General features: G+C 43.6%; 1 protein-coding gene across 1 annotated transcript in view; it reads left to right on the top strand.

Annotated features, from left to right (window-relative positions):
- ESR2 (estrogen receptor 2) overlaps positions 1–15,863 on the top strand; it is a 557,334-nt gene that overhangs the window by 502,416 nt on the left and 39,055 nt on the right. Inside the window, exon 7 of the mRNA XM_085626206.1 lies at positions 14,449–14,582. Coding sequence (XP_085482332.1) covers positions 14,449–14,582 — 134 coding nt within the window. The remainder of the gene's footprint in view (positions 1–14,448; positions 14,583–15,863) is intronic.

Genomic DNA, 15,863 nt, shown 5'->3' with positions numbered 1-15,863 from the left:
GATGGCTGACGTGCACCTAGGGACAGCGGTCCAATACACCTGGAGCAGGGTGCAAGCGGGCAGGCACCAGGAGATGTTCAGCCAGGGTATTGCCGTGGCCATGCAGAGCAGGTGGGCCCAGCGCTGGAGTTAGGGGCAACGTCGTCAGTACGGTTGACGGCCCCTGCTGGCAGCGGAACAGGAGCGAGGGTTGCAACAGAGTTGAAGTGAGGGGTCATACCTCCTCGTTCCCAGTGTTAAGTGGCCTGAGCAATGGCCAGCCAGGCCTATATGGTCCGCCGAAGAAGCTGAAGCACACACACCAGCTATATCTCGGCTAAGGCCCAGAACGACCTTCAGCCCATTTATTTATACCCTTGGGCCGAGCCCGGCCTCGAGCGTTGCAATGGATACATTTGAATGTAGAAGCCAGGGCCGGCTCTAGGGCGGTGCGACCGGTGCCACAACACTGGGTGCTAGCTTCCTGGGGGCACCGTGTTTGCATGTTTATTATGTTTCAAAGCACCTGCTGCCGCGTTCCTTTCCTCCTGCAATTTTCAGGCCTCACAAAATGTCAAGTTAACTCCTATGATTAATGTTCTTCCTGGACAGAGGTTGGAGTTTTGTGTAGTTGAGGTTTTGACTTATGTGAAGGTTGTACAGGGGGTTAATATGCCTGCTGCAAAGAACGTGTACCATGTAGATTTCACAGTGCATATAATGTAAATAGATCAGCAGGTTACTCCTTTTAAAAGAGACATCGTTTTTTCTACTTGCAGTTTGTAACTTTAAGTCCTAATATAGAACAGTGAGGTATTAACTTTCATCATAGAGCTGCATACACACTGCACAGTATAGAATAGAGCAGAATTCTTCAATCTGTGGGGCGCAACCCCCCAGGGGGGCGCGACACCATCTCAGGGGGGGCTCGCACTCCACACTAAAATCTTACCTTTGTTGTGTTTTTTTCCTGTCCACCATCGCAAATCAAGTCACAGTAACAGAGGGTTGTTGAGGGGAGGGAGGGGAAATAGATAAGGCAGGATGTGCGCTTTTGTCATGTAAAGAGCTCAGTTAACCTTCCCAGGAGGGGATTAATTGGTAGAGCTGGAATGCTTCACCTGCAGTGGGAGGCAGGGTCTCCTCTGCTAAAACCGAAAGCAAACGAACAGACAGTCCTCCTGTTCCTTTGTTCGATTTCATAGCAGAGGAGACTCCTTGCCTCCCACTGCAGCTGAAATGACTGCCTGGTCGTTGCAACCTCACACTGTACTTAATGAGTGTTGTCATTTTTAGGAGAATAAGGATTCAAAGGTGAAAATATATTTAGTGCCTAGAAGCCACGGTCCAAAGTAGAGTAAAGCAGCTAGTAACAAGGAGCGCAATTTGCAAATTACTGTTTAATCAGATCTGGTCGGAGGTTGTTCTTCAGCCCCCTCCACCAGATTAAAATAAACTATCACCTCCCATCCATGTGTGCTGAGAGGCTGAGGGGGGCACAGGGGTCCGGTTGCACTGCTAGGGTCTAAAGCGCCGTGCGGCACACACTCTCTAAAAGGCGGCCTCGGTGCACTCTATCTAACTCACCCACCTCTCCTGACCAGGCTGTGACTGCTAGAGATCAGGCTTTCAGCAGACAGTCAGACAGTGAACCACAAACACGAGGCTTAGGCAGATTGCAGAACTGTGCTGTAAAACAGTGGCGAGCCGAGTGCCTCCCCGAACCCCCCCCCCCAAAAAAATACAACAGAAAAATTTGATTCAATCACACAGTGTGCTGCATTGGATTTACGTTGTGGCATAAAACTAATGCAGCGCGCTAGGTGAAATTAACTCAGCATGTTCAGAAAAGTGATCCCCTATTTTAGAAAATGTTCATTTCTTTGTGGCGCTTTCCAATACTCGGACTAATTTAACGTAGTAATACTCGGACTAATTTAACGTAGTAATACTCGGACTAATTTAACGTAGTTAAACGTTTAAACGCACTTGCCCCGAACACGAGTTTATCATTTGCTGCAGCTCCACTCCAGTCATGCTTGCTATGACCTGCTGCCTGATCCCATTCAAGTATCAATAAACCAGCCGTCAACCTGACCCACAGCCACGGGTGCAGCTACTCGGTGCCGGTGATCAGGGGTGGAAAGAGACAGCGGCCTGCACATGATTCCACCCACTTACTCCACTCCTAAGCAACCCGCTACCTTGGGGCAGAAAGATATGGGGAGCGGGGGAATGGTTCAGGGTTATACCCCTCTGTCCTAAAGCTCTCCCAGCAAAGCTCACCACAACAATTTAAAATAAAATAACAGCACTCACCGTCCGCGCCATCTCAGCTCCTGCCTCCCGCTGTCCCGCGTTTCCTGCAGCTATCCTCAGGAAAGCCAGTAAGCCAGCCACAGGCCGCCTCCCTTCCCTCCACCAATCACAATCGCAATGGCAGCATTGTGATTGGTAAGGTGCAGTGGAGAGCGCCCCAGCCTGGCCATTTTCTCTATGTAGGTTGCATGCAGCAGCCTACAAAGAGGAAAGGGAGAGTGCGTATGACTGCTTTGGTCGGCCCCAGGGCCTACCAAAGCAGTGAGGACCCACAACACTGGGCATGCCACTCCCCCCCTGCCCTCGAGCAGGACCGCCCACCCTCCCTCCCACAACCAGGCACTCCAGGCACTTCTGCTTTCTCGCAGTGCAAGAAGCAGAAACATAAAATGGTAGTTTTACCATTTTATGTTTCTGCTTCGTGCACTGCACTGCGAGAAAGCAGAAGTGCCTGGAGTGCCTGGTTGTGGGAGGGAGGGTGGCAGCGACGCCCCCACGCCCCAATGGAGGAGCCGCCACTGCTTTCACGCTCACCCTGCACTCACAGAGATCACAATGCCCTCACACTAGTCCCGATGCACTCACACCATTCACCCGCTCACCCTGAATTCACAGTGATCACTCTGCACTCACAATGCACTTGCGCTGTTCACCCTGTACCTCAGTCTGCAGTCACACAAGCACACTACTCAACCTGCACTCATGTGATACTTCACTAACCTGTCCCCCTCACTGCTCAATCTACAATCTCACTCAAATAAGCCCATCATTAACCATACATTCATTCATCCCACTCTGCACTTACATCCGAACTGAAATTCATATGGTCACCTCACTCACCCTGCAGTCACTCCTCTTACCCTACTCTCACACTGTTGCATGGCTCACCGTGCCATCACATGGGCACTCCTGCCACCCACACAGTGCAGAGGTTTAATGTGCCTGCTATAAAGAACATGTACCAAGCAGATCACTGAACTGACTGTGAGTAAACAATGAGTAGTGCTATAAAAAAATTAAATGTTTGCCAGAAAGGTGCTATAGAGAGATGGGGTGCATTGTTGGTGAGTGGTAGTGAGGAAATTCATGGAGAAGGAGGAAATGAGGGAGGGGGCGTCAAAACAGACCGTTGCACTGTGTGAGACCAGTTCTAGGGCCAGCACTGGATGGGAGTGTTAGCCCCCACCCGAAGTTCTGGTCTAGTTGCGCCCCTGTACACAAGTATGGGCATGTCGTGCCCCATCACAGTTTTCGTCTTAAATTACAAAAATACATATTTACATGCACTGCAATCCAGCCTTTCAGGGGGCCCCTTGATAGAGGCAGCTCTGTTTTTGCCCTATTGGCCTGAAATAATTCCTAAACAGATTCTTGTAAATACTGTTTTGCTTCATTTTTTGTAATGTGATTGATATGAGAGAGTCTATTACTATTTGCAGAAAATGTTTTTTTCCTCATGCAACAACCATTACAAAGTTCATTTTAGATCAAAACGGGTCCTCACATATGAGAAATTGGAGGATATCCCAGATATTATTCGCTGTAAAATTAGTGGACTGCTGCTTTGTTACAACAGTGAAAACACACATCACTATATCTGAATATTAGATGTATACACTTTTAGAATTTCGACCATAGCGCCTATGCACCGTTAGTACCCTGGCTAAAGAGGGTATGGCAGAGCTGAAAGTGAATCATTTAATCTCAAAGCTGTTCTGAACAGGGGCCCCCAAAATAGTATTGGCCCAGGGCACCCAAAATTCCTAACATGTCCCTGCCACCACGAAGTCTATCAGACAACATTGCTCTGAAGTAAAATAGGCAACATCATTAATTTATTATCAGTTCTACTTTTTTTTAAACATAGCCCGACATGTCCTAAACCCCCACTGCTTCAGGCAAGCAACTTATCGTACCACTAAGGAATTCTCAATTAGGTGTTCGTTCAGCGCCCTCTCTTTGGACTTTCACCTGTCTCTTCGGATCCATAACTGGTTGGTGGGCAATTATCTCATTATAGTGCTGCCTAAAACATTTTTTAATGGTTTCTAGAGAAGAATGGTTTCTCGTGTACCAACTCTGAACTAGGGAGTGCTCGAAAAATCTGATAACACGCTCTCCCTTACAGTCACTGTTTTGGCTGAAAATGTCTGCAGAATATTCAGCTTTGTGAGAAACTGCTATCAAAACTCTCTTGCCTTTCAGCTCATCCTATTTATGTGAGATCGGGTTCTCAGCACTTGCGGTAATAAAGACTAAGTACCGTTCAAGACTGGATGTGGAGCACAACCTGAGGATGACAGTAGCAAAAATCCATCCACAGATTGACAGTCTATGTGGCTAAAAACAGGCACACCCGTCACATTTATGTTGGTGGTGTTATTATTAATCTATATCATGTGTAAAATAAAGCATCCTAGTAAAAACAATTTGCACACATTGTATTTTGGAAAATTGTGTTTTAAGCTGTGTAATAAGCCTCTGTCATTTCACCACACCCACTCACAAACCTGCAGTTTACTAAACACTCTTATTTTGTTGAACATTATTTGCTGGATATGGCCCGCGATATGCGCGTGGCGGTCGATTATGTACTGTACCAGATTCCAGAAATTTCAGGTAGTGGGGGGCCCAACATTTAAAAAAATTCAGCTGGGGGGGGCTCAACCTACAAAAGTTTGAAGACCTCTGGATTAGAGCATACATTAATGTTGCCAAAAAGGTTAATTTGGTAAGAAATCGATTCTTATTATTAACAAAAACTCCCAGCTGTGCTGTTTCTTTTTCGACTGAGGTTGTGCTTCTCCACACCAAGCACTCCTAAACTAGATGGCAAACCAGTACGGACAACATGTGACTCCTACACTTTAATGCCTTGGCTTATGTAACATTTCCTATAAGGTGATTTACACACGTATGATTGATTGTCTCTGTGTAATGTGTGTGCGATGTAAAGCACTGTGACATCCTTTACTGGTATGAGTGGCGCTATATAACTAATTCAATGCATCTGAGAGAGAGTTGTTATGGAGACTTGGTCACTGTTAAAGGGTGCTAGTGAGAGAATCCGTGGTGGAGGTGGTCATTGGGGGGGGGGGGGGGGGGGGGGTGCCAACTAACATTGTCGCACAGGGCGCCACCAGAGCTAAAGCCGGCCCTGGAAGAAGCTGGATGGCTCTCCACAGTGCTTATGATTGAATCTGTGCCGGTCTGTGTGTTAAATATGTGTGGGTATATGTGTGGGTATATTGCTTGGTCTGCATATTTGCATTCATGTTTGATTGATATCAGGTTATGTTGGGGGGGTAATTGTGTGCCTGGAGATTGTACTATACAAAAGTAATAGTCAAACCTACTGACTTTCTTAATACTTGTTTTATTCATGCGTTTACCCTTTGTCCAGAAATCCGCTGCTTGCAGCGTGATCTTTGCCTATAGTAAATGTGTCTAACTTTCCTAAACTAATCTGCAACACTTGAGCGTTTTACTGCCAAGAGACTAATATGAGATGTGCCCTATAAACTGAAGTCCAAGTTTAGTTGCATTGTCTAAATGTATTGATTCGATGCTTATCGTCACTCACCATGGCAGTATGAGTAAACAATATCTCCCATTCTCCTCTTATATAGGCCAGCCCTGTAACATCCTTATTTCAATGGAGAAACAAGAGAGGAATATATTTCCAAGCACTGCTACTATATTTCAGTTTGCATTGAAATCTTAACTTCTGAATTTTTGGTAACTTCTTTAATCTTTTCGTTGTGTATTTTTAGTGCACATGAGTCAGATGGCTTTGAGATCTGTGTTCTTAGAAAGTTCACCACAATGCAACCTTTTGAGTGCAGCAAGTTGATGTATTTCCAGGTGCCCAACAGCTGGTTGGGTGTTAGGCCACAGTATTTTATAGATAAATCTCGCTTTAGAGATTTAAACTGGAAAGTACATGGAAAAACGATAAAATAAAGCTATAAATTGTTTTTATACTGGACAATATCTTATTAAACAGAGATTGTTACAGTACAAACAGTTCTATGCAGAAATCAAGAAGGGGAAAGGAGGAGGGGGTGAGGAACTAATGAGGGGTGGGGGAGAGAGAACAGCGGGAGGTGCAACCACACAGGCAAGAGAGACGTAGGAGTGGTATAATTCATTTCTGTTTGTTCAGGCTCCGAGGTCGACAGCCGTCTGGGGAATGGTTCTAATAGTACAGCAAGAACTTTCTGCCCACAAATATCATATTTCTGAGCAGGCTTTAATGGTTTACAAAAAGCTATACAGGTATAATAATTTATCTTCTATGTCTATAACCCTTTTATTCTGTTTTATAAATATAAAGTCGGTCTGTCTTTATAGTAATTGAACGTGTTTCTTCACTGATTGGCGAATTTGTTTGCCTGGTACTGAGGATGAGTGGGTGGATGGATGTAAGAATGAGTCCATGAGTGGCTAAAAGCATGGGGGTGGGAAGCAGTAACCGCTTGGATGGATGTTTGAGTGTTTACATGTATGGGGAAAGGATATTTATTGTCGCCTTGTTGGCAGGTGAGGGTTGCCATTAAAGGGTAAGATGCAAGCAGTCTCTCATTCTCAACCTGTTAAACATTGTTGCAAACCATCACCACCATCTTTACTTAAATGTAACTTGTAGTGTATGTGTGAGGATGCCCGCAATACACCTAGAATTGCCACCATGATGCTGACATCAGCATTATGCCGAAAGTAGATATCTTGATGCCATTGCTGCTGTGAGGGCAGCATCATGCAATGAATGCCCTCAATGGGCTACAAATATCCACTGTTATTCCAATGCCAGCACTAGGCCAGAAAGGGGCATTGTTATCCATTGGATGATCACGATATGCTATGGATAACCACAATTATGCCAGGGCCACATTATGCCAAAATGTAACATTAATTTGCAGCTATGTAGTAGGAGTAGGTAATTCCACCTCGTTCCAAGAATGGCCACAATTATTCCAATAATTGCCACCATTATCCCATGAATTGCCACGAACATGCCAGGACCACAATTATGTCAGAAGAAGGCGCCATCATGAAAAAGGTGTCCACAGTTTGCAAAGAATGTCCACATTTATGCCAGGGCCAGCATTATGCTAGGGGTGGGCACCATCATGCTGTTTATACATACATGATGCTACAAATAAATCATATCATGTCAGGAATTAAAATTGTTATGATATGGACCATGACCATATCACTTCAGGCGAGGACCCAGAATGCATTGGGGAGGCACTAGATGACATATAGGGGCTAGATCAGTAGTTACGGTGATAAAAGCTCCCGGCCTCAAACCTTTTCTCTCACACACAGGGAGGCACATGTACCACCGCACACAGTAATGCCATACAGTTATAGTTTTTTTTTCTATTTACCTCACTCTTCTGTTCCCAGGATTGCTCTATGTACTCATAAAGCTCCTCTTCTGCTTTGGATTGGTGGTCCTTTCCAGCAGCTCTTCAGCAGCCACAGGGAAGCCATAGAGCTGTGGAGAGAGGGATCCCCTGCACACACTTATGATGTGGTTACAGGCTGGATGGCACTTAACTCCAGAGTGCAGCCCAGATGCTGCTGCAGAGTTAAGTCTAGTTCTGTGCAGGGTATAGTAAAAATGCCTCTGGCCCTACTTCCTGCATTACTTAGCACAGCAGCTACATGGATGGCATGTGTGTAGGCAGTGGTACTTGCTCTCAAAGCTTGTCCCTGGTACTCAGCTACTATCAAAGCTCAGGGAAAGTGATACACAGCACGGTTTTATGATAAAGCCACATGCCACGTGGCACTAGAGGGTGTTACAAATGCTTCTGCTGAGTCACAGTCTAGTCACCTAAAGTGCAAGCCATGGTGGTGTCTTTCACCCCACTACCTGTGTGCCATGCTGGAGAATATCTTCAGAGAGGACCGATGTGTGACGGGGTGCATGGCTGTGTTTCTGGAGTTCAACTTAAGTGGACCAAAACAATTGCTGAATGAAATGTCAGTAGGACAGAAAATAAGAAAACTCCAAAAGTGATCATTGATACTTTGAGTGAACCAATAGCTGAATGGGGGATCAACATGTGAATGGTACTTACAATGGCAGCCTGACCTCTCAATATGGATACTAAAAGCTTTTGTAGCACAGCTGAAGCTTTTTCTAGCCAGACATAATAAGACTACAAATCAATTACAAAACTGCTGTCTCATTCAAGACTGAAGTCCTTATTTAAAGTTGACCATACATTTCTACCTTAAGCAAAGCATTGCAAGTAAGAAATCTGTTATATTAGAGTGCCCTGCTAATGTTGCATGGATTTCTCCTCCAAAGAGCATCCACCAATGGAGGCATGATTTCAAGAGAAACCCACTGCTATAAAATTCATCAGTGATTATCCCCAGTGGCGGAATACCTGGCACCAAATGTGGGCACTTGGATAATACTGTTGAAGTGGGTGGTCATTGACAGTGCCCACATATCAGGTGCTACTATTTCTCATGAGGGCCAATCACGCTTCATTCGGGAGGCTAACCTGCCACCATGTTTTGGAGAGTAAACTCCAAACCGTGGCTTAGAGTTGAAGAGTCTCTTTCAGTGACATGCCCACTACCTAGCAAATACTGAATGGCATAGTTATGTTGCCTGAAAGGCAGATGAGGAATCCTTAATTTTTGGGCAGGTTCGATTTTGTCACCCTCCTCTAACTCAAATTATAAGCCTGAAAAGTCTCAGAACACTCAAACTCACCCCCATGCAACATGCCCACAGATACACATATACAAACACACAAGACCCTCCTAAAAATCAGGAGCCTCATTTTTGTTTCTAAATAAGGTTTGATTTAAACAGAACCTGAGCTTAAAAATGGTTTTGTAATGTCTCTAGGCAATGTGATATTTGTTTTGTGTAATGTCTATGTGATTTGTTTTTTTGTAAATATTGTATCAGTAGTGTTTCAGTGTATTAAAAAGTTCTACAAATTGTTTTTCCAAGTTTATGAATATTATGTACAAAAAAGATCTCTTTTTTGTCAAAACAAAAAAAAGTAAAACATTAATAAATTGATTAATGGTCATGATAATTGATGTGTGTGATCATGGTATGTGAATGAAATGAAGAATTGATATCAGTACTGGCATTCATGTTGTGTTTTGATGTTAACTTTCTAAAGATGGCATTTTCAGAATTGTGACTAACAAACCGGCTTGACCATTAAAGATGCTTTTTAATTATAATTCTCTTAGACACAAAACTCCACCTGTCAACCTGCTCCCAATTGGAAGTTACCAGCTATTAAATGTAATAAAGTAGCCCGATTTTATCTTTCGGAAGAGGTAGACCTTGCAGTAGTGAAAAACAAATTTAGAGGGTTTTCGCTACCAGGATATGTAAAAGTGAAAAGTACATGTCTAACTTTTTACAACGCTGCACCCTACCCTCTGGACTGTTCAGGGCCTGCCCTTAGGATGTCTTATATGTAAGACTCCCAAATGTTCAGTTCTTATTGATTACTACAAATAAATACAGACAGAAAACAGCATGTTTTCTGTTTGTATTTATTTTTAGAAATGGAAAAATACATAATAGAATATTAAGCTTCTTTTGTGTGACTTTTGATACTGTATTTCATTAATTCTAGCAGAACAGCTAAGCAGATAGATGGTATGGGGAGTTAAAAAAACCAGGATAAGATTTTCTTAAATACCTACTTATGTCAACATCCATGTGTAGGATAATGCAAATATTTACCTGTGGGTGTATTGTCTTGTAAAATGTGGCTGCTTAATTTTCTAAGACATGACAGGTGTCAAAGTATGAGTGCACGTTTATAGCTAAATAAATGTGGAAAGCAAACATTTTACAACTTCATTTATTGATGGACCACAAAATAAATATGGATACATACTGATAAAATGGCCAAAACATAAATATGGATAAATGCAGACAGACATGTTAAAAAACATAAATACCATAAACTGGGAGCCCTACTTATATGTATTAAAATGGAATGTTTTGATTCTGGCAAAAGGTTTATTTTGCCAGGTTAATATTGCAGTTTAAAAACTGCACATACAGGGTGCAATGGCAGGCATGAGACATGTTTAATGTGCTACTTAAGTGTGTAGCACAATCCGTGCTGCTGGCCCAATAGTAGCATTTACTTTATAGGCCTTAGGCACATGTAGTATAACTTTACTAGGGACTTACAAGTAAATTAAATAGGCCAATTGGATGTAAACCAGTCAGTCAAGTCAATATAACTTTATTTCGGAGAATATCTCCATAAAAGATACAAAGAAAAAAAGGTTACAATTATACTATTATTAAAATATTTAAAAACGTACATAGAATTGATTAAGAGATAGTTTTAAAATATTTTAAAAAAACATTTAGAACACCAGGACATCTATATGGCCACTCATTGCAACAAGATATACAATTTAAGCCAGTACAAATTAAGTCAAGTAAGCGTTTTCAAGTACCGTCTCCTTGTTTGCCAGAAAGCCCCCAGAAATTTGGCCACAGCAAACACAATATGGGGAGCCATTTCACTCTTCAGAATCCTGAAGGCTTCATGGCACCTAGTAAAACCCAAATTCCTGCAAATGGGGACAATCCATTTTCTCCGCACCTCGCTGTAGCCTGGACAAAAAAATATGATATGCAGTTCAGTTTCATCGCTTGTTCTGCAGGCCGGGCAGGTGCTAGGGGCGGACTCAATCCAGTGGCTGGTAAATGCACGGATTGGCAGGGACCCATGCCTCCATTGCAAGTACAGCTTCCTTATTTGTACTGGATATATATTGTCCAGGGCTGGTTCCAGACTATAAACGTTTTTAATACAAGTGAATTGCTCCGTAAGGGTCCCAGGAGTTATGGAGGGGAGCAGTACAGGAGCCTTGGAGTCATAGTAGATTTTAGTGAGGGCCTTTTTTGAAAGCCTAGGGCAAGCCTCCAGAGGGTCGTTCCATAGGGTTTCGAGGCCTAAGCCCATCAAACTGCTCCTTACAAATTTGAGCCAGCTAATGTTCCCCGGATTCAGAAGGCTAAGGACTTCCTGCAAGCCCTGCCTATAATGAATCAATTCGGGCACCGTCCACAATCTACGCCAGTAGATCTGAGGACGGAGCGCCAGATCTTCTTCCAGGGGTCTAATACCTAGGTCAAGTCTTAATGGCACTAGAGGTGTGCTTGGAGGGAGGGCTACCAAGCACCTAAGAAACCTGTTCTCCTCCTTTGCCAGACAAGAGGAGACTTTGTGGCCCCATAGTTCGCTGCCATAGATAACGGCTCCTCTGGCTTGGGTCCTATAGATGTGAAGTGGAGGGCCTATAGGTTTGAGAGTCGACCTATTCTTCCCCAACAGCCTCAATATCCCGCCCGCATGTTGAACTAGTTTTAGCTTTGCTTTCTCCTGGTGCGGACCCCACCCCATTTTCTCATTAAGGGTTACACCAAGGTATTCAAAAGTGTTAACCCTTTCTAGCGTATTATTCCCAATACGGGGAATAGAGTGGAATCTGGGCGGGGGGTTGAAGGCCATAAATTTGGTCTTCGTGGTCTTAATCTCCAGTCCGTGCTCTCTACAGAAGTCCACAAAGCCGTCCAGAACACGCTGGATTCCCATCGGTGACTTGGAGAGGAGGAGGGTGTCATCCGCGAACATGATTGCCGGAACCCTCGTTCCTGCCAGCTTTGGAACGTCAGAATTCGGGACCCCGTTGAGGTGGTCGATGACCCCGTTGACAAAGAGGCAGAACAGGGTCGGTGCGAGTACGCACCCCTGTCTTACCCCTCTGCCAACGGGAAACTTGTTGGATAGGGCGCCCTGCTTACCACACCTCACTTGAGCATAGGTGTTGGTATGGAGTCGAATAATCATCGACAATAGGCCACTTGGTACCCCCATTCTAGCCAGCACTTCCCACAGCTTGCCTCGTGGGACCAGGTCGAAGGCTGCCCTCAGGTCCACAAACACAGTATAGAGGCTGCCACCCTCGAACTGTATTGTTTTCCAATGAATGAGGGAAAGCCTGAAGACCTGATCCACGGTAGAAACCTTTTGTCGAAACCCAGCCTGAAGAGGGCTCAAGATTTCCCTGTCTTCGATCCAGTCCGAAAGGCGATCCAACAGGAGCCTCGCGAAAAGCTTCTGGGGGACGTCTATCAGGCTGTTCGGTCTATAATTGGCCGGAAGCAAATAAATATGGATACATACTGATAAAATGGCCAAAACATAAATATGGATAAATGCAGACAGACATGTTAAAAAACATAAATACCATAAACTGGGAGCCCTACTTATATGTATTAAAATGGAATGTTTTGATTCTGGCAAAAGGTTTATTTTGCCAGGTTAATATTGCAGTTTAAAAACTGCACATACAGGGTGCAACGGCAGGCATGAGACATGTTTAATGTGCTACTTAAGTGTGTAGCACAATCCGTGCTGCTGGCCCACTAGTAGCATTTACTTTATAGGCCTTAGGCACATGTAGTATAACTTTACTAGGGACTTACAAGTAAATTAAATAGGCCAATTGGATGTAAACCAATTCTACCATGTTTTTAGGAGAGACCACAAGAACTTGGTTAGCTGGGGTAAAGTGCAGAGTCATAAACGCCAAGAGAAACAGGTTCAGAAGACTGGAGGGTGAAGGCAAAAAGTCTGGGGCTGGCCCTGCAGAAAGGGCCATGCCAACAAATGTAATGCACCCCTCTGAGTCCTGCCTTACCAAAACGGGGAAGCTGGATTTTTGTTTTACAAAAATAAATCTCACAATAGCAAAAAATGGGTCTGTAGATCCCAAGGGGGTCTGCAGATCAAAGCTTGACCCAGATGGTACGGTGGTTACAAAGCCATACTAAACAGAAGGATTTCATAACTGGTGGTGCAAATGATATCTACCAGAGTACTTTGGTGTTTATGATTGAAGTTAATAGAAAACCTCTGTATATTTTGTGAGGACTCTCCAGCCGAATACAAATTTAGCTCCTTGGTATGGCAATGGAAATGTATGGGTTGGTTGAGGCATTGAGCACGTTTCCTTATCAACGCATAGATCTGGAGTGGAACTATGAACAGTGTCCCACACTGGTATATTGTGCTTACAGGAAGATCTTTTTATTAAAGTAGCAACAAATAATATTTATGTGTGTGGTACACTGGGCAGGGGGGCCCATGGCTAGACTAGAAGTCACATGACTCAATGGAGAATTAATAATTGACTCGAAGATGGTTGTAGCTACTTCCTGGCTTTTGTTGAGGCCACAAAAGGTCCTGCCGTGCAAGCAGGAAAAAGGACCTTCACTGGTAACAGAATAGGCCTTACAATATTCATCACTAGACATAAAGCGGGCCCCTAAAGGAGAGAAGGAATGAATGTATGTCAGTCTCACCTGTAGATCCATGTTGAAAAGGCCAGGAATCTGGCGTCAAACAGGTACGGACAAGCACAGAGGGTGTTGTCCATGGTGCAGCAACTTCCCATTGTGCAGACACGCAGCAGCTCTGGTTTATCCTACCAATGAAATACTGTGGGTAAAGACTGAGTCAGAACCAATAGTTAATGTCAGCCAATGATTGGTGCATACTGGCTGGTCAATAGGTAAATGACACTTACATTAGCCAATTGCTGAGGGGTAACCTTTAGCTTTTCTACATTCTTATCATTTTCAGTGTATAGGTTCGTTCTTTTGTTATTTTGTGTATTAACTTGTTCAACTGTGTTGATTATTTAATTTAACACACCATCAATTCACCAATAGAATCCTTTCTTTGATATGAAGACCATATTTTATCTTTATGCATCATTACTGAAGAATATTTTGGCCCCAGTTGTGGTGTAGGACCATCTACATTCCTAATAAGTTTACATTTCGCTGAAATTGAAACAAAATATCATCACTCTGTCTGTCCTACCTTTTTCCTCATATTATGCTCGGAAATATTTTTTTTAAATTTAACATCTCCCTCAAACAAAAGGCTTGACGGTATTGATAACCCCCCTTGAGCTGCATGGAGCATGACCGAATGTTTGAATATGTTTGAGTGCAATAACATACCAATGTTGCAGGCTACACATTTCTAAGGTGACATCAATGTAATTAGCATTTGCGTTTTTAACATAAGAATTCTTATTTTTATTTTACAGGAATGAAGAGAAATGTGTGGAAGGGCTTCATGAAATCTTTGACATGTTACTAGCTGCAACTTCAAGATTTCGAGAACTAAAGCTGCAACAGAAGGAATTTGTTTGTCTCAAAGCATTGATCCTTCTTAACTCCAGTGAGTCCATGAAGAATTCGCCTTTGATTTATTGCAGGTTTGCAATAGTATTTCCCACATACTATGCTTCCTGGGGAAAACCATGCCAATGATGGAAACATTTTGATATGGTCTATCCTGTCCGTATGAATTATTCAACATTTGTAATGCAGGGGGGTTGGGTTTCTTCTGATATTATATGTCCAGGTAAGATCTAATTAAGGGGATTGTAATAATTAAATACAATGTAATGCCCTTGTTTAAAGTGCTTTATTCAGACCTCGAGAGTGATTAAGACAGTTCTGTTTCTATTCTTTGATGTGTTAGAACATATAAGCTTCTGAAGTATGATATTTCGGCCAAGATTTACTAAAACCTTGCATTGCCCTTGTGTCACGCAAGACAACACAAAGCAATGCTAGGGATTAAGTCAGATTTACCAAGTCACGCAAAACCACCTTGCATGGTTTGGTAAATCCAGAGTAACGCAAGGAAGGGCAAACCGCTGCCTTTTGTTACAGTGCGCTGGGAAGGCGTTCCATGTGTGGAGTGTGGGTGTTCCCACGCATGCGCACATACATTTTGGTGCATTCCCAGATTTACTAAGGGAAGTGAACCTTGGAAGGCCTCAAATTGCTACGCCGACGCCGTCACATCTGATAGAGACTTCTAGCTGCAGATTCCTTTCCTTATCATTATCCCCAAGCATCAGATGAGAGTCGGTCATTTTTAATGAGCAGTACCCATGTGCACTAGTAAGTGGCTTAGTTCAGCTCTGTGTGGTGTTGTCGATGTCATCCGCGCCAGAAGTGACTTGCACGTTACTTATATAGGCACCACCCCAGCGCACTGATGTCACTTCTTTTCTTTTTGCTCCAGTCAGTGAAGATCTGGACAGAAGTAACCCCAGTCATTATTTCACTGCTCTTTCTTGACATTTTGTTGAGGTTTTTGGAGACTTATCCCCTGGTGTAGCAGGGGATAAGTCTTCTACTAGGAGAAGGTTGAGTGTAAGCCTTGCGGAACCTGCACTGACAAATGTCAGTGACAAACCCACACCTCATTTGCCTCTGGTGTCTTGAGCGAGACCATAATGCCAAGACTTGCATCGATTGTCACGTCATGCACCCCAATGCCTTGAGGGAGCGATACACCCCGTAGAGCTTGGTGGTGCAAGTCTACACATCCCAAGTAAATTCTGGTGCATTCCCTACCACCCCACCGGATAGGGAATTCAAAAGGCTGGACACCTTGTTTTCTTCCACAAACCTGGATTGCGGTCTGTGAATACCGCATGACTTT

The sequence above is a fragment of the Triturus cristatus genome, chromosome 9 (genome assembly GCF_964204655.1).
Source record: "Triturus cristatus chromosome 9, aTriCri1.1, whole genome shotgun sequence".
NCBI lineage: Eukaryota > Metazoa > Chordata > Amphibia > Caudata > Salamandridae > Triturus > Triturus cristatus.
The sequence above is the reverse complement of the archived record's forward strand: the minus strand, read 5'-3'. Positions and strand labels throughout refer to the sequence as shown.